This window comes from Andrographis paniculata, unplaced genomic scaffold (assembly GCF_009805555.1).
Source record: "Andrographis paniculata isolate CXL003 unplaced genomic scaffold, ASM980555v1 Contig80END, whole genome shotgun sequence".
Classification (NCBI taxonomy): Eukaryota; Viridiplantae; Streptophyta; class Magnoliopsida; order Lamiales; family Acanthaceae; genus Andrographis; species Andrographis paniculata.
This window is the reverse complement of record NW_026137618.1, coordinates 4,121,098-4,139,367: the sequence shown is the minus strand read 5'-3', so window position 1 is coordinate 4,139,367 and position 18,270 is coordinate 4,121,098. Positions and strand designations below refer to the sequence as shown.

The 18,270-nt window shown below is 33.5% G+C and overlaps 4 protein-coding genes across 6 annotated transcripts; 2 read left to right on the top strand and 2 right to left on the bottom strand.

Annotated features, from left to right (window-relative positions):
- The first annotated feature begins 2,072 nt into the window (after window positions 1-2,072).
- On the top strand, window positions 2,073-2,827 carry LOC127240988 (J protein JJJ2-like). Its single transcript, XM_051259862.1, has 2 exons — window positions 2,073-2,307; window positions 2,397-2,827. The coding sequence occupies exons 1-2, from the start codon at window positions 2,073-2,075 to the stop codon at window positions 2,825-2,827; spliced, it is 666 nt and encodes a 221-aa protein (XP_051115819.1).
- Window positions 2,828-5,450: 2,623 nt separating this feature from the next.
- Window positions 5,451-8,548, top strand: LOC127241041 (putative late blight resistance protein homolog R1A-10). The gene has a single exon (XM_051259921.1). It carries the CDS (start codon window positions 5,451-5,453, stop codon window positions 8,097-8,099), a length of 2,649 nt encoding a protein of 882 aa, XP_051115878.1. The 3' UTR covers window positions 8,100-8,548.
- Window positions 8,549-8,772: 224 nt separating this feature from the next.
- LOC127240860 (putative late blight resistance protein homolog R1A-10) lies at window positions 8,773-11,960 on the bottom strand. 2 transcript variants are annotated; one of them, XM_051259706.1, is made up of 2 exons: window positions 9,114-11,960; window positions 8,773-9,067 (listed from the first exon to the last, which is right to left on the bottom strand). In XM_051259706.1, the coding sequence occupies exons 1-2, from the start codon at window positions 11,864-11,866 to the stop codon at window positions 8,938-8,940; spliced, it is 2,883 nt and encodes a 960-aa protein (XP_051115663.1). In that variant the 5' UTR covers window positions 11,867-11,960; the 3' UTR covers window positions 8,773-8,937. The 2 variants fall into 2 exon arrangements, with proteins under 2 accessions (XP_051115663.1, XP_051115664.1); XM_051259707.1 differs by having other exon boundaries at window positions 8,773-9,043.
- A 3,450-nt stretch (window positions 11,961-15,410) lies between these two features.
- LOC127241063 (uncharacterized) lies at window positions 15,411-17,305 on the bottom strand. 2 transcript variants are annotated; one of them, XM_051259954.1, is made up of 7 exons: window positions 17,066-17,305; window positions 16,897-16,968; window positions 16,460-16,775; window positions 16,297-16,352; window positions 15,837-16,155; window positions 15,674-15,729; window positions 15,411-15,579 (listed from the first exon to the last, which is right to left on the bottom strand). In XM_051259954.1, exons 1-7 carry the CDS (start codon window positions 17,153-17,155, stop codon window positions 15,547-15,549), a joined length of 942 nt encoding a protein of 313 aa, XP_051115911.1. In that variant the 5' UTR covers window positions 17,156-17,305; the 3' UTR covers window positions 15,411-15,546. The 2 variants fall into 2 exon arrangements, with proteins under 2 accessions (XP_051115911.1, XP_051115912.1); XM_051259955.1 differs by lacking the exon at window positions 16,897-16,968 and having other exon boundaries at window positions 17,021-17,305.
- Window positions 17,306-18,270: the final 965 nt, after the last annotated feature.

Sequence of the window (18,270 nt, the reverse complement as noted above, 5' to 3'; positions counted from 1 at the left end):
ATTACAAATATAACTTAAAAAAATAAAAAGATGTACTGTAATAGGGTGGTGTGGGGGTTAGAATTGTGACTGTGAGGATATAGGTTCAAACACTCTGCCACACATGATTCGCCCCCGGCCTTTTATATATAAAATTAAAAAGATTTTTGCAAACTTAGTTATTTTTTCTTTTGTTGTTCTGTTTCCTGCTGCATCTACTCAATCCTCTGTTTTCTTCAAGAAATTGTATGTTTTCTTCTTCATCTTATTTGTTTTTCTCAATAGATTTTAGATCTTTGTTGTTTGCTTTTGAAATCACCTTACTTTTGTATATTTTCTTTTTTTAGATGAAAGTAATATAAATGTTAAAAGTTTTAAGGAGAATGAATTATTTTGATGGAGTAGACAATAAAATTATGGAAAATATTTTTTAATTGAATTACTTTAATATCATTGAGATGAATTGTACTATTTTTTATTCCAAGGTTGTTATGATGAAGGAACTAGGGTTTCGAAATTAAAGGATGGGATAAAACCCTAGCTTTTTAATATTTTCTTGATTTTTAGCATTACATGTAAAATCTAATTGCCATTTAATATTAGCTATAAAACATCATCTCATTAAAGTTGTTATAAAAACTATCATATTTGTAGAAAGGTAATATATTAGACAAGCTATGCTTCTTGTTTTGTATACTATTGCAAAGGCTTGCAAGTTTTTTCAACTTCAGCTTACCGGCAAGTCTTATTTTTTACTATAACTATAAAATTGTTCGTATGCAAATCAACCATCCATCAGTGAGCCCATTTAAGAACGGAAATGGAAATTGCATAAATATTTATATACTTTATTTTAGTGAAGTATGTCTAGACGGCTTCACATTATTGATCTTTTATTAATATAGTACATTACATACAATCATTGGATTATCCCTTCATAAGAATGTTGCGCTTTAATGAATCCTTTTTTCGAATGGACTCAATTTGTCGCATTATCTTTAATTAATAAAGGGTATTTATGTTGCAATACTTATTTTTGATTTCTTTCCCTTGCTAAAATATAACAAATTTGAAGAGATAGGTATTTGGTCTTAGTTGTTCAAAAAATTATTACGGTCTTATAAGTTTGCTCATTTGGAATGCTTATTCCAAGTTGCGTAAAAATGACAAGTTTGTAGATCAAGGCATATCTTTGTTCGTTTATTATTATTCTTCTTGTTATTTTTGTCATTATTATGTCTGATTTATTCTCTCATTGTAATTAAGATTTACAATATTTTGGCTTATCCCCTTAGTAATGTAATATTATCAATCATGAGAATTCTAATTTAGTCCTGTGGAAGTGGTAATATTAATATCAAGTTAACTTTGAATTTAGATATCCTTTACACTTGTTTGCATATTTAATTTCTAAATTATGTTAATTTTATTATCTCTCAACATACATGACCCTATTATTATTATAATTAAATCGAATATTCAATATACCTAGCATATATGCTTTCACTCCTACGAAGCTTTTATAGATCCTATCATTTGTTGGTATTTAGAATCTAGTAGATGCAAATCATCAGATTTTTGCTACACTATTAGCATTTTGATCCAAGTTTCTCTTGTTAATAAATAGCAAAGTTGTATTCATTCATTACGTTTTCCATAGATGCATGAAAAAACTTTGCCATTTTTTCTTATAAAAATTGCAAGTTAATCATGGAATTCAAATTATCATACCTCAGTTATGCAATATATATCTGCTTTAATTAATTAAGTTTTTTTTCCTTTCTCTCTTGTCTTAACTATGTGTTCGGTGTTTTATAGTAAAGCAAAAAATGGTATGCAACAAAGATGAAGCCACAAGAGCCAAAGAAATGGCAGAAAAGAAATTACTAGACGGAGACAATCAGGGAGCCAAGAGGTTGGCTTTGAAGGCTCGAAGTCTCTTTCCTGGACTTGATGGCTTGAATCAATTCGTCGAGATCATCAATATACACATTGCTAGTGACCGCAAAATAAATGATTTTCCCGATTATTATAGCATATTGGGGGTCGATCCATTAGCTGATGAGGATACATTGAAGTAACAGTATCGGAGAATGGCCCTCTCCCTTCACCCAGATAAGAACAAATCAGTTGGTGCGGATGGGGCATTTCAAATACTGTCACAGGCATGGAGTGTACTATCCGACAAAGAGAGCAGAAATGGTTATAATCTGAAGATAAACATACTACCTCGGAATCAAAGGGGTAGTGCTGCTTCAACTAGTGCTCAACATATGGCTTTCTCGACTTCTACTGATCCATCACGTTTTCCTCCGAGACCAACAGCAAGTCAGCAATACCATTTCGCTGCACCGCATCTGAGAGATATTCATAATTCAACGCACATGGTACTCCTTTCCGTCAGGATAACTTTTCAGGATCTGTACCGCCGAGGTTTCCTGCAGTCGGAGTACCTAATCCATCCCCGCCTCCTATGAATGATAATATGTCTTCAACAGGGACATCTGCACCCAAATTTTTTTCTTCAAATCCAGCTGCTCACTATCAGAATGCAGCAGACTCAGTGCAGTCCATGTCGAGTGCTACCCAGACAAAACCAAACACATTTTGGACATCTTGCATTTGGTGCAAGACACACTTTGAGTACCGAAACTTGTATTTGAACAAGAATCTGGAGTGTCCTCGGTGCAAACAGGCATTCCAGGCAACGGAGATTTCTGCTCCATATTTACAAGCTCAGAGCTCACACTATTGGAGCATCTCCCATAACACCGAGGATCTAACAACATACTTGAACCGTCTAAGAAGTGTCTCATCCAAAACAAGGGTGGAGGAATCGAAGAAGTAGAGCCATGTTGATGGTCCTCTAGGTAAAATTATACAGTGTTTTGCATAATTTGGATACTTATGCTATTATTACGGATGGGTAGTTTCCTGCAGTAGTTTTCATCATGTTTGGTCTTGCAGTTATGTTATGTTATTTAACTGTATGTAGGAGATGTGTGTAAGAAATGTTTTGTTTTTGTTTTCTCCTTTAACGATGCAATTTATTTCCCTTTTGTAATTGCTCTTGGTTTTGAACATTTGGTATCAAAGCCAGATTCATGGCAAGCAACCCAAATGGAGTCTGTTTCAAAGCCCTCTATTCTAATTTTCAAGGCAATAATTAAAAAATCTGGAGTACCAAGATGAGAAAACACTTTTTATATCTCAAGACCTGTGGGATTTGTTGAAAAAGGCTACAATGCAGAGACGGACAGATGCTGAAAATTCGAAAGAGATCAAGAAGAAAGATTCTAAAGCTTTGTTCTTCATTCAAAAGGTGGTCGATGATGCAATTTTTTCATCTAGGATTTATTCAGCAACCAAAGCAAAAGAAGCATAGGTTGACCCTTAAGAATGGCTATCAAGGCACTCCAAAGGTTCTTACTATTAAATTATAGACCCTGTGTAGGAAATTTGAAAATTCCTTTATGAAGGAGAATGAACTATCCATGATTATTCCAATAATTTGATGTAGATAGTGAATCAGATTAGAAAATTTGGTGAAATAGTGACAGACCAGAAGTTGGTTGAAAAAATTCTGCAAAATCTACCACGGAAGTATGAATCTGTTGTTGCTGCTACAGAAAAAATGAAAGGAGTTAGGCACTCTTCTGAGTATATGATTTGTTGGGTACACTTCAATCTCATGAAGATAGGAATAAATGTTATGAACATGGTCCTGTTGAGAAGGCATTTTAGACCAAACTTCATTTCCAAAATGAAATTGCGTGTGGGGGAAACAATATTTCGTAAATTCAAGTGCTAGTATTGTCATAAGTTGGGATATATTCCGAAATATTGCAGATTGAAGGAGAAAAATGAGAAACAAGTAAATTTTGTTAAAGAAACATACAAAGATGCTGCTGAAAGTTTGTTTCTTGCATGTTATACTTCTGGAATCTGTGGATCTAGTGTCGGCTATGTGGAGAGCGGGAGTAGTAAACATATGACAACAAACTCGAAGGCCTTCACTTCTTTGGATAAATCAGTCCAAACTAGAGTGAAGATGGGTGATGGAACAATTTTTGAAACACAAGGAAAAAGTGTTATTTTGTTGGACCGTAATGGTACTATATGCATTAGAGATGTTTAGTATGATCCATTTAGATTCAAATCTGCTGAGCGTTGAACAGTTCTTATGTTATGGGTATTTGGTTGTTATTGAAGATTATTCTTGCCTTGTCTTCTCTGGCGAATCAAAGAAGAAGCTTTCATATCAAGTTCCGATGGCCAAAAACAACATGATTCCACTTACTTTCGATAATGGAACAAAAGTACTAGCAGTATCTTCTTTGGTTCTGGCATTTTTGCTATGATCATCTCAATTTTAATGCTTTAAGCATGTTGTCCAAACATAATTTTGTTGAAGGTTTTCCGGAAATAAAACCTCCTGATGCAATCTGTGGAAGTTGTATGGCTGCATGCCACACAAAGCTGCCTTACCTCCATCGACGCTCTGCTGGATCTCCAATGGGCTTCCATTTCAAAAAATTTCAGGATGGTAGGCTTTTTCAACGCTGCCTGACCTCCATGGACGCTGCTGGATCTCGTTCGATGGTGCTGCAACTAGCTCGACTTCGGTTCGACGCTGTTGGGCTCGCTTGATGATGCTAGGCTTCACTCGACATGCTAGACTTTTACTTTTAGGTGAATTGTCGAGCCTTGGGAGTTCACCATCAAGTCGAACCTCAATTTTTTTATTATCTCGGACTTCGTTCATGTAAGGCCTCATTGATCTGAGTGGTTCCAGGCGACGGTAACAGTAGCGAACTAAAATTTGTATTTGTGTTCTGTTTGTTTAGCTTGGCGAATGAACTCTTAACAAACACAAATTATCAAACCCAATTGAGAACAATTTATTTGTTTACAGCTCAAGTTATTTTGATAGTTTTTCTTTTTAACTTTTATTTATTTTTCACTTATTGACTGTAATAATCACTTCAAAGCTAAGTAATATTTTACATATTTTGTTTTGTAGACCATTCTACAAAAGCTACAAAATTTTACCTTTGTTTTCAAGAACAATATTCAGTCCTTCCAATTCTTCATATGCAAATTTTTGGAAATCTTAGCATAGTTGTCTACAGCTAAGGTTCCCTAAACTCATCGATACACAGTTGTCAACTTGGTCTTGGAAATAATATGTTACTTTAATCCCTCAGCATTATGATCCACAAATTGGTTATGCAAGAACCGTTTACTTTTCTGGAACAAGTTGCCTTATTGTTAAAAAATTATTAATAAAGAAAAAGAAAGAAAGAATCGTCTACCATATTTCAGTTGACATTTTATCTATAACTAATAAAATATATGTACATCTAGGAATTCAGATTGAATTTTTTAATTTCCATACAGAAGCCTCTTTCATACAAATGTTCCATTGTTTGTTTTTTTGTAAGAATTCAGGTTTCAGAATACTGCTGGAGATGGCAGTAGCTGCTTATGCATCATTGGTTTCTCTTACACATGTCCTCGAAAACGTTCACTATCGTGCTCAGCTTCGCCGCTTCTGTGCAGACATAAAACAAATCGAAACTATCAAGGAAATCATCATTTCTTTGCTGCAATTTGTTGAGGTTCACTCTGAGAGGAAAGATCAACGAATAGAAGCGTTGTTGAGGCAAATATCTAAAGTTGGCTTCGAAGCCGAAGAAATTTTTGACTTTCATGTCATCAATCAACTTCATCGGAGAACTGTGGAAGATCAAGACGATTCTGGTTTTGTAGCTTTCTGTGAAGATCTGGAGGGACTCATTCACAAGATTAACTTCATCAAGAAAGAGCTGTCGATGGTTGAAGAGTCGCCAAAGGATCAATACAAGAAGAAACAGCCAAAACATTATGTTCCCTTTAGAAGTTCAACAATTCTTCCCCACGGCAGGAATACTAAAGTGGGACTTGATGAACATGTGGTTGCAATCAAGAACAAGTTGATCAGCATAAAATCTAATCTCCAGATTATTCCAATCGTCGGGATGGGAGGGATTGGTAAGACTACTTTGGCTAGACATTTATTTGAAATTTCATATATTAAGGAGCACTTTGACATATGCATTTGGCTCACTATATCTCAAAATTATAGTGTCGATGATATCCTTCAAGGCCTCTTGAACAATGGAGAAATTAAAAAGGAAGGTAAAAATTGGGATGATTTGGGGGTGATACTGCATAAAAAATTATTCGGTAGAAGGTATTTGATTGTAATGGATGACGTGTGGAGTACACAAGCTTGGGATGATTTATGTAACTTCTTTCCCAATAATGAAAATGGAAGTCGGATCATAATGACTACTAGGCTGTCAAAGGTGGCGAGTTGTGTGGGCTCTGACGACCCATATTATATGGCTTTCCTAGATGAGAAGAAAAGTTCGATGTTATTTTGTGAGACAGTCTTTGCACAAGAAAGTTGTCCGTATCCAGAGTTAGAGAAAATTGGTAAGAATATTGCCAAAAGTTGTAGAGGGCTTCCTCTAGAAATTGTTGTGATTGGTAGCTTACTTGCAAGCGTAAACATGAGGAGAGAGTATTGGGAATTCGTTGCGGATAATTTAAGTGCATTAAGTAACTCAGAAGACGAAGAGCATTGCCTAAATATTTTGCATTTAAGTTACACTCACTTGCCTATTCATCTCAAAGTATGTTTCCTCTATATGAGAGTTTTTGACGAAGATGCTGAAATTAACATCTCTCAACTTATTAAGTCGTGGGTTGCTCAAGGACTGATTAAGGCTTCGGTTGATAAAAGTTTGGAAGAGATTGGCGAGGAATACATCAAAGATCTTATCGGGCGAAATTTGATTTTCATTCGTGAAAGGTTGAATACTAGTGGGAAAATAATAAGTTGTGGGATTCATGATCTTTTGCGCGACTTATGCTTAAGAGAATCTAAAAAAGAGTCGTTTATTCATTCCCCAAAAGAACAACGTGCTCGGGCATATTATCCAAATAGCAAATGTTTCCTTTGTAGTGAATGGATCAAAACCAATGGCGTATCGAATCTCCTCAAACTTGCTCTTATCTCTCCAACGACATCACAAGTCAATCATTTGGCTTGTAGCTTTTGTCAAGAGATGTACTCACATACTACGGAAATAAGATCGGTGAGTGTAATGGAAGCTATTTCTTATGGTTCGTACTACGAACTTGTGCAATCTACACAAGCGAGGTATATTTCGGTGAACCTCTTTCTTGATGATGTCAAGTTTGTTTTTCCATCCATGATATATTTTCTCTGGAACCTTCAAACTTTGGTTATTGAAGTTGAGGAGGCACATCAGGTGGTCCTACCACGTGAAATATGGGAGTTGCCACAGCTCAGGCATCTCGACATCTTATATGCTCTTTTTCCCGATCCCGGAATTGAGGAAGATTTCTTTGTCCTAAAAAATCTCCAAACAATCTCCTACATGCAAAATTTCAAGTGTACGAAGGAAGTCCTTGATAGAATCCCAAACATTAAGAAACTGGGAATTCATCGTGAATTTGAACCTGAGGGAATGGAATTAGAGAACTATTCTCTTTGCAACCTTGTCCAACTACAGAAACTTGAATCATTGCTAGTCGAGGATTATTTGGAGAACATGATCTTCCCGAGTTCGCTCAAAATGCTGGTTTTATGGAATTGTAGAATTCCTTGGGAGAATATGACAATCGTTGGTTCGCTGCCAAATCTTGAAGTACTTCAACTGGAGAATGCTACTGAGGGGCTCGAGTGGGATCCAATAGAAGGAGAATTTCTTCGACTAAAAGGACTTCATATTGAATGCAGTGATCTGGTGTGGTGGAGAGCTGACAGAATTCACTTTCCGAAACTGGAATGGCTTAAATTAAGTTCCATTAGTTCCTTGGAGGAGATCCCTTTAGGTATTGGCGATATACCAACATTGCGTTCTATCGACGTGTACTATTGCAGTGATTCAGCTATCAGATCACTAAAGGAATTGTGGGAAGAACAAGAGAGTTTGGGAAATGACAGCCTCCAGATTTTTGCTTATGATAAACATTTGAGAAGACATCAAATTGGTGCTTCTGGTGAGGCTTGGAGGGAACTCAAGTACGAAGACTTTGATTCATGAGGTATGTTGATATCCACAATATGACATACTTGTATTTATTGTCACAATTTTGCTAAAAATTTCTTTCAGTTTTCTTATTTTTTTGGATTCTCTTGAAAATAGGTTTCGTTGCAGTATTGATTATAGTGAAAATATCATGATTTTATCCTTTTAAATTTGTACATTTCTTAGTTATAAATACTACAACTAAATGCAATGAAGATTTGATTATAAAGATGATAGCATAAATGTTGCTCTAGTGAAGCATTGTTTTAAGTTTTGTATGCAAAGAGAAAACAACAGAAGAAGATTGAAGATGTGAAAAGAAGAATTTCATTCTTGAGAAAGCTTGAAGATGTTGACATGAAAAAACATTAGATGAAAGTGTCGCTTTTTGTTGGAATTTAGTTGAGTTTATTCAGGACGAGAAGGCCAGAGTATTGATGGTTTGTGCAGGTAAATTTCTAAGGTATGGGAAGATGTTGAATTTGGAAAGCAAGAACAGATTGGTGTTATGATTTTAAATTGCAATGTTGTAATTAACAGCTGTAGGTTTAAATTTCAGAATATTAACTGTTTGCTTAGCCATGCTCATAATTAGAACTGTCAATAATTTCTGATACTTTTTAAGAGTCACACTCTTGAAAATTTTCAGTAAGCCCACCAAAACAACACAATAGAATTTGAGGCATGTTCTCTAACATCTGGTAAGTCATACAACATATCGAATACTTTCATGTCTACTTTAGACTTTAATTTCATAGTTACAGAATTCAATGTAGCAAGTTAAAGAAGGATAACAAACAGTCAGATTATCAAAAATTACCAACAGTGAATCAGAGGAAAATTTCAATTTGTTTTACATAAATTTTAAGGCAACGAAGCTAAGCACAGCAATGAACACTGCCGATGACACGCATAAGGGAAACCAAAGCTGCATAATTCGTCTCCCTCCGTATATCAATCTGTAAAAATTATGGAGAAAAAAACTTTAGAGTATCATAGAATATTTGGAGAATGGTTTCTAAAAAGTACCTGTGGATCATCTCTAGACTCATCAGCTTCATCTTGCCTATATTTTTAGGCTTATCAACTTCATTTTCGCTTCTACTTTTGGAGTCGTCATCTTCTTCATCTTCCGACTCGTCATTTTTCCAACGTGGTGCCATGAAATCCTTGATTGAGTACCATCTCTCATAGTGGCTGATACAAATCTCAAGGGTGTCATTTTCTACGCTTTCTTGTTCCTTCCATATTTGCCACGCTGAATCGATGGTAGATTCGCTGCATTTAACCAAACTAATTGCACGTAACGTTGGAATGTCTCCAATGCCTAAAGGGATTTCTTCCAATGAGTATAAATAATAAAGGTGAAGCTTCTCAAGAGTAGGAAAGTGTATCTGATCAGCTACCCATTGCACTAGATTAGTACTAGCAATGGTCAGTTCTTTCAATCGAAGAAATTCTCCATCAACCGGATTCCATTCAAACCCTTCGGTCGAATCAATCAATTCAAGTTTCTCAAGATTGGGTAATGACCCGATGATCGACAATTCACTCCAAGGAATTCTGCATCTGCATCCCTTCAAAGACAAATCTTTAAGTGAAGTCGGAAATGCAATGTTTTCTAGAGCATGTGTTATTTTCAATGACTGAAGCTTCTGAAGTTGGACAAGATTACAAAGAGAATGCCCCGGCAAAGCTATACTTTCGTCAAACTCAGAGTCGTATGTGATCTGAAGTGTCTTAAGATCTGGAATTCTGTCCAAGACATTGTCAGTGCACTTGAAGTAGTGTATTACAGAAAGAGTCTGCAGCTGCTTGAGAATAATGGCGCCTTCCCCATCGACATGAGTAGCTACAGGATCGGGCAAAATACCATCGCCGACATAAATATGCCTAAGCTGTGGCATTTCCCATATCTCACTAGGCAAATATGTCGCTCTCGACCCATCATACACATCTATTTTTAATGTCTGAAGATCCCAGAGAAAATGTGATCCTGGCAATACATGTCTCACCCTTGCATAACTATATAAAGAAATTAATCGAACTTGAGTATGATGCAGCAATGCTAAATTTTCATAGTCCTCACAGATTATCCCCACAAACCTTTCCTTAGTAACTTGAGAATAAATCCTTCTGCAAGCACCACAAACTGATGGAGAACGAACTGGCGATGACAGTGAAGGGTATAAAAGAACAACTTTCGCGACATCTCTCTCATTTCTATAGCGGAGTGCTTCGCCACAAAGAAAACATGAACTTCCACGGGTGTATTTCACGACTTGCACCCTTGGGCATAGCATAAGCCTCTCCTTGTCAAATTCTTTATGGCAAAAGTCTCTTAAAAGATCGTGAATACCACAGACATCTATTTCACCACTTGAAGTCAGTTCATGGATAAAAAATAGATTTCTAGCAATGAGATCTTTGATGAATTCCATAGCAATGTCCTCCAAACTTTTCTCACCCACAGTTCTTATTAATCCATTAGCAATCCACCTCTGAGTTAGGTCGGTGACACCAATCTTACGATCTTCAGGATAGGAGCCGAGAAAGAGGAAACATGGTTTGAGATGAATTGGCAAATTCTTATAGCTTAGAGATAATATTTTTAAGCAATGTTCATCGTATCCTGAATTACCAAATGAACTTACATTTTCTGCAACATATTCCCAGTATTCCCGGGACATGTCGGATTTTGAAAGTAAGCCACCAATTACAATAATTTCCAATGGAAGTCCTTTACATCTTTTCACAATATTCCTTCCAGATTCCTCTAATTCTGGGTACGGACAATATTCTTTCCCAAAAACTGTACGACAGAATAAATTCCAGCTCTCATTCGCATTTAAAAATGTCATCGAATATGGGTTAGGACAGCCTAAGGAACCAGCCATTTGAGAAAGCCTAGTAGTAATCAAAATCCGACTTCTATTACAATTATCGGGGAAAAACCTCCTTAAATCATCCCATGCTTGCATACTCCAGACATCATCCATAACAATCAGGTACCGATGACAAAACAATTCTTTGTGCGAAGTTTCCCCAATTTTATCATCATCAGGTGCTCCAACTTTCAAATCTTTTAAAAGACTTAGTAGAATGTCCTGGACATCGTACACTTGTGATATTGTACACCAAATACGTCTATCAAAGTGTTCGACAATATATTGATTGTCAAAAACAGCTTTAGCTAGAGTAGTCTTACCGATACCCCCCATCCCAACAATAGGGATGATCTGGAGCTCAGGTTGGCCTCTAGTCAGCATATCCATAATCGCGACCACTTGCTCATCTAATCCCACGATCGTAGTCTTTCCACCGGACTTAGTTTTCAATGAAGTTCCCCCGCTCACTGTCATTGAGTTGCCACCATCCTCAGATACTTTGGATTGTTTACCAAATCCAACATCCACCACCAACAATTCGTTCTTGATGAGGTCAAGCTTTCGGATCACTCCGTCTATATCTTGGTTGAATTTGGAACAGCCCGAATCAACTTTCACTCCAGTAAATCGAACCTGAAGTTGATTTACGACATGCAAATCAATGATTTCTTCTGCTTCAAAGGCAACTTTAGATATTTGCCTCCACAAATCATCGATTTTTCGCCCTTCTTTTGGTGAGTGTACTTCAACAAATTCTAAGAAGAAATTGACAATTTCTTGGGAAGCTTCGATGCGTTTTATGTCCACATGAACATGATGAAGCTGAGCTCGGTAATGAATGTTTTCGAGGACATGGGTAAGAGAAACCAATGATGCATAGGCAGCTACAGACATCTCTTTAAATCTGCAAACTTTCGAACTGTGAAAAAGAAAATAGGAGTTTTCTGGGATGAAGAAGTAGAAGAAAGAGAAACATGATAAGAGTGAATGATTAGCCTTTGCCATAATAATTTTAAAGTTACAAAAAGTGAAGATCGTATGATCTAAAAAGGAAAAGAGGACATAAGGTGGCAATGGAATCGAATAATTGAAAGGCCCACACTGCAATTAGAGTGGTCGAATAAAGTATCAAATTATTCCCTCCTCTCAATCTATTTGCTAGTATTTATAATTTGTGACATTATAAAATATAATGTTTGCAACTTACTTTCATCTATATCCAACATTTCTCCTTTTACCATTATAAATACAAATTATACAATTATTTCTAGCAAAAAGTAAATGGAAAAGAGAAATAAAAAATAAAAATAAAGAAAAAGAAAAAGTTGAATATTCTAAACGGTTTCTGCTTATGCTTAGTTTATTTTATGGTGAATTTTAAGTAACTTTGTATTATCTAAATTGTTGAGAATTAATGTGTGTGAATTTTGAATTTTAAATTCAAAAGTTGGTTATAGGCTTTAATAGGTGTCGGTTACGACTTTATTGTAATATATATATATATATATATATAAGCCTCAAACTTTCGTTGTATAATAAAAAAAAAACCAACATTTGGTGTTAGAGATAAAAATCCTTCCGACCTGGTGGCTTCCATCGCACTAGTACGTCGACTTCATCCAGCCACCTCATTTCAGAATTTGATAGAGTAGACTACGACTTCTGGTGAGTCAAAATGAAGACAATTTTCCGGTAGCTTGACATGTAGGAGATTCTAGATAAAGGGTTTGTGGAACCAGCCGAGGAAAAAGAGCTTCACCAAAATGCTGCAAGGAAATTGGAGCAACTGAGACAAGCCGATGCCAGCGCTCTCCCGGTGATTCAACGAGCCATTATGTATATTATTTATTATTTTTTCAATGCATGTAGCAAAGTATACTAAAAGAAACAATTGACAAAGAGAAAAATTTAGTTATTGTCAAGTGTGTTGTTCTTTTATTGTTTTACTTATATTTATAGATTTTTTAAATACTATCTTAAAAACATTAATCAAGAAGTGAAAAAATAAAATATGAACAATTAATAAAATCACAAAAATTAGTTTTGGATAAAATTTTCAATAAAAATATAGGTCCTTCTATATGTATTGAAAATTTAAATAACAAAAATATTGTCAATAGCAATATTATCAATAATAATAATAATAATAATAGGACTAGAGATAGAGATTGATGATAGTGTTATATATTTCTTATTTAAATATTTATGATCCTAGAAATTAGGATAATTTTAATAATATACAAAAAAATATTTTAATTGAAAATGGACCTAGAAGAGAATTAGGTCTTACTTTTCTATTAGATAAAACTTTTAGACATTTTTCATATATACATTACTCTAGAAAATTAAATAATAGAGAAATTAGTGTAGAAAATGGTTAGTTTATTCAACATGCAAATAAAATATATTATTTTTGTTGTAAAATGTTTATGAAAAATAACAGTAAATGTCCATTAGATAAGACTTCTAGACATTTTTCATTTGTTCATTACTATAGAAAATTAAATAATGGAGAAATTAATGATAGAAAATGGTTAGTTTATTCTAAATATGCAGATAAAATATATTGTTTTTGTTATAAAATGTTTAAGAAAAATAACATTAAATATTTGTTGGCAAATGAATGTAAATATTAAAAACATTTAGCGAAAGACTTAAACAACATGAAAATAGTATTGAACATATAACATATATAAATACTTAGAATAAATTAAAAATAAGATTAAATAAAGATCAAACAATTGATAAGGATATTCAAAAAGAAATTATAAAAGAAAAAGAACGTTGGAGAATAATTTGATTAGAATAATTTATGTCGTAAAATGTCTTCCTAAATATAATTTAGCTTTTCGAGGTTCGAATGTAAATTTTTATCAAGACAGTAATGGTAATTTCTTAGGAATAATTAAAATAATTGCCGAATTTGATATAGGTATGCAATATCATATTAGACGTATTCAAAATAATGAAGTTCATTATCATTGTCTTGGTCAAAAAAATCAAAAATAATTAATTTCTTTATTGGCTTATAGTGTTAGAAATTCAATTATAAAAATGATCAAAGAGTGAAAATATTTTTCAATAATTCTAGATTGTACTCATATATTAGTCACCAAGAACAAATGACTTTAATTGTGCGTTGTATAGATATGTCAAGTAGTAAAATTGAAATCGAAGAATATTTTTTACATTTTTTGCAAGTAGAAGATACAAGTCATTTAGGATTTTTTAATGAATTGAAAATGCATTTGAATACCTTGATCTTAATATTGATAATATAAGAGGTCATAATGGAAAGGTAAACATCAAGGAGTTCAAAAAAGATTACTTAAATGTAAATGCTTGTCATAATTTTAATCTTACACTTTGTGATATGACACATTTTTGTACAAAAGCGGTATCATTTTTTGGAATTGTGCAACATATATATACATTATTTTCAAGCTCGAAAAAACAATGGAAATTTTTGCTAGATAATATTTCAAATTTTACTTTAAAATCTTTGTCAAATACTCGTTGAGAAAGTTGAGTTAAAAGTATTAAAGCTATTAGATTTCAAACCCCTCAAATTATATTAGCTTTGTTAGATTTAATTAATTTATGTGATGACGTGAAGCTGAAAATTTAGGTTGACTTGAATCCTATGAATTTTTACATGGTATGATAGTGTATTTGTTATTAATAGTGTGAGTAAAAAATTATAATCGGAATTTGTAGGTATTGATACGGCTATCAAACAAATAGAAGATGTTTTATTATTTTTTGAAAAATATAGAAATGAAGAATTTTGTAATAATACGCCTGTTGCAAACAAAATTACTTTAATTATGGATATTAAATGTGTATTTCCTGCTAAACGTAGTCTTCTTTTTAAAAAAACATTTAATGACAGTGATAAAAATGAACAAGTACAATCAGAAAAAAAAAATTTTAAAATTAATTATTTTTTAGTTGCAGTAGATATGACCATTACTTTAATAAATTTATGCAACATAGAAAATTCAACATGATGCTAATTAAAAAATATTTCTATCAATACGTAAATAATGGTCACTTAGGTTTGATTCATTGTATTTTGATTAATTTTTTCAATATTTATTATATACAAATACAAATAGTTTTTCTTAAAAAAATATAATAGTCATTGCATATTTTTTAATGAAAAGTTAACAAAAGATAAGCACCCTAAAACAAAATCTAATACACATTTTATCATAAACAATTACCATAAATAATAAATATGTACACTTTCATAAGCACACATATCTTTATGAAGAAATGATATATATGTATATATGATAGTTACACATAACACCCAACAAATTTCATAAATAAAAAGAAAAACACTTATTGCCACCATCAGTGTCTCTATAAAAGAACAAATCAAATATTTATTTATTTTTATTATATTAAAAAATCAATTTTACATTATCGTATCAATACTCATTTATATCACATCATACAACTAATCCCAACTTAAAATTCCATTAATAAATTCACTGATCACAAAAATCAATAGACACAATTGTCATAGCTTTTTTTACTTCTCTTCTATCTTCAATCTGTTCATTTCATCATTTTTGTCTGGGCAAACCTCTTGATAAACTCTGAAACACAAATCATTGTTAGAATTGTAAGCTTATTTTTTGAGGATGCAAATCATGTTATCGAAAAGCTAGTTGCAAGGCTATTCGAACATACCGGTACAAAGCTTAATTTTTTCCAGCCCTGCTTAACATCTGTCCTTACAACTGAAGCTGCAAGTAAAGAGACAATCACATTAACCTAATTTGCGAGACCCTTGACGTGACAAGGAAATTTTAGAAGCAGCAATTGTGCTATAATAACACACAAAAGTACAAACCTGGGAACTCTTCATTCCGGTTATAAGCCGATGGTTGGGAGGAGCTCATTCGTTGTTGTTGTTTAGATAATGTCGGCACCTTTCTCAAATTGGAATGACCAGAGCTTGTTCCTTGGTTGTTTTCAGTTTTAGGAACTAGTGATCGCTCAGCCGATCCGTCGTTTGCTAGATTCTTGTCCTTTAACTTTAAGGACCTTTTCTGCACAGCTTGCAGCAACTGCAGTTCGACATCCTTATCCTTCTCCTTCACTTCGTCTTTGCCCTCGTGATCTTTAAATCTTCCAAACTCTTCTGCCTCTAGCTTTTGTATGGCAAGGGCCTAAATACATTCATACGATTATTTTTCATAGCATTTTACAGAAGAAATGGAAACACAAATCATTGTTAGAATTGTAAGCTTATTTTTTGAGGATGGAAATCATGTTATCGAAAAGCTAGTTGAAAGGCTATTCGAACATACCGGTACGAAGCTTATTTTTTTCCAGTCCTGCTTAACATCTGTCCTTACAACTGAAGCTGCAAGTAAAGAGACAATCACATTAACCTAATTTGCGAGACCCTTGATGTGAAAATGAAATTTTAGAAGCAGCAATTGTGCTATAATAACACACAAAAGTACAAACCTGGGAACTCTCCATTCCAGTTATAAGCCAATGGTTGGGAGGAGCTCAGTCGTTGTTGTTTAGATATTGTCGGCACCTTTCTCAAATTGGAATGACCAGAACTTGTTCCATGGTCGTCTTCAGTTGCAGCAACTGCAGGAACCAGTGATAGCTCAGTCGATCCGTCGTTTGCTAGATTCTTGTCCTTTAACTTTAATAACCTTTTATGCACAGCTTGCAGTTTGACCTCCTTATCCTTCTCGTTCACTTCGTCTTTGCCCTCATGATCTTTAAATCTTCCAAACTCTTCCACAGCTATCTTTTGTATGACAAGGGCCTAAATTCATTCATTCCATTATTTTTCATAGCATTTCACAAAAGTATCAAAAGAAATGAAAATGCAGTATCAACCACACATTCCAAACCCTAAACCCTAATCCATAAGAAAGGCTGCAAACCTGCTTATGGCATACAATATAAGGTTTGTAATTGTACAAAGTTGCATTGGAACGTAGCAACTGAATGTCACCCTGAAATCACAAACATAATAAAAAAAAAAAAAATAATTATATTATTAGATACCATTGCAGCTCCACAATGATTAATTAAGCTATGGAACCAATTAACCTCCAAGTCCCCCAAACCAAGGGCCGAGTTACGCGGGAACCCAGAGGGTCCGCTGCCCCCCAAACTCGGTGGTCGCCGGTGAATCTCCATTACATGGGAAGAAGAAAGAAAAATCTTTGCACTCTGAACCCGATGGCGGACACTGGAGAGGAAGATCAGAGAACAAGAAGAAAAATTAAGAAACAATGACACCAGACTTTACCTGCGGTGAAATGGAAGACGAGAGGAGGAAAAAGGAAGTTGAAGAATGGGAAAGAAAGGTGTGGCAGCAGCTGGAAAAAAGTAGGGTAAAGAGGAAGCAAGGTGTGGCGGCCGCAGCTACTGGAAAAAAGTAGGGTAAAGTAAAATAAGGGTTTAATAATATTTATATAAGTAAAAAATTATTTTATAATAATAATAATAACTATTTATTTTTGTATATTTATTTTTGTATCTAGTCCGGAAAGTTTTTAAGTTTTACAGAAAACTTTAAAATTTAATTAAATATATATTATCTATATATTATAGTGTTATAAAAAAATTTAATGTACAATTAAAATATTATATCTATACATATTTATATTACAAATAATAATTTTTATTTTATATAATAATAATTATATTAATTTAAATTATATTATTATATAGTTATTAAAAATAAATAATAAACTTGGTCTCCAAACTAATGCCACTAGGTTTGTGATTAAAATTTTTTTTATGTAAGTAGTATTTTGTATGAATATCTTGTGAGATTAAATAATATATTTTTATTAAAAATCATATAGATTGAAGAATGGAGATTTAGATTTCAAACCTAAACCAAATACACATTTTATTCCCTTATCAAAATGATAGTAAGTGCCCAAGTTGTTAAACTATATTAAAATAGTAAATGTATTTATATACGATTTATTTTTTCAATATTCAATCCCATAATATAAGTTAATGTTGTCAATGCAAATTTGTTTGATTTTGATTTGAATTTGACTTTTAACTTAGATAACATTTTGAATTTTTGATGTGATACTTTTGTGAAAAAAAGATAACATATTTTTATTAGGAATCCTACAAACCCTATAGGCTAAATAAACAAACATTTGGACTTGAAACCCAAACCAAATACACCTATGCTATGACAAATGTATAATCAGTCCGTAAATATTATTACAGAAATGCAATTGCAGCACAATTGGAGTTGAAAGTATTCCAATTTGACGTAAAAATTG

What these genes read in the sequence shown, in the direction of transcription:
- LOC127240988 (XM_051259862.1), top strand. Translation starts at nt 2,073, where the DNA reads ATGGCCCTCTCCCTTCACCCAGATAAGAACAAATCAGTTGGTGCGGAT. An exon ending in TCCTCCGAGACCAACAGCAA is followed by an intron (nt 2,308 to 2,396) that starts GTCAGCAATACC and finishes ATAACTTTTCAG; the next exon opens with GATCTGTACCGCCGAGGTTT.
- LOC127241041 (XM_051259921.1), top strand. Translation starts at nt 5,451, where the DNA reads ATGGCAGTAGCTGCTTATGCATCATTGGTTTCTCTTACACATGTCCTC.
- LOC127240860 (XM_051259706.1), bottom strand. Translation starts at nt 11,866, where the DNA reads ATGTCTGTAGCTGCCTATGCATCATTGGTTTCTCTTACCCATGTCCTC. An exon ending in AGTCTAGAGATGATCCACAG is followed by an intron (nt 9,068 to 9,113) that starts GTACTTTTTAGA and finishes GATACTCTAAAG; the next exon opens with TTTTTTTCTCCATAATTTTT.
- LOC127241063 (XM_051259954.1), bottom strand. Translation starts at nt 17,155, where the DNA reads ATGGAGATTCACCGGCGACCACCGAGTTTGGGGGGCAGCGGACCCTCT. An exon ending in TTGGTTTGGGGGACTTGGAG is followed by an intron (nt 16,969 to 17,065) that starts GTTAATTGGTTC and finishes TTGTGATTTCAG; the next exon opens with GGTGACATTCAGTTGCTACG. An exon ending in CTGGAATGGAGAGTTCCCAG is followed by an intron (nt 16,353 to 16,459) that starts GTTTGTACTTTT and finishes CTTTACTTGCAG; the next exon opens with CTTCAGTTGTAAGGACAGAT.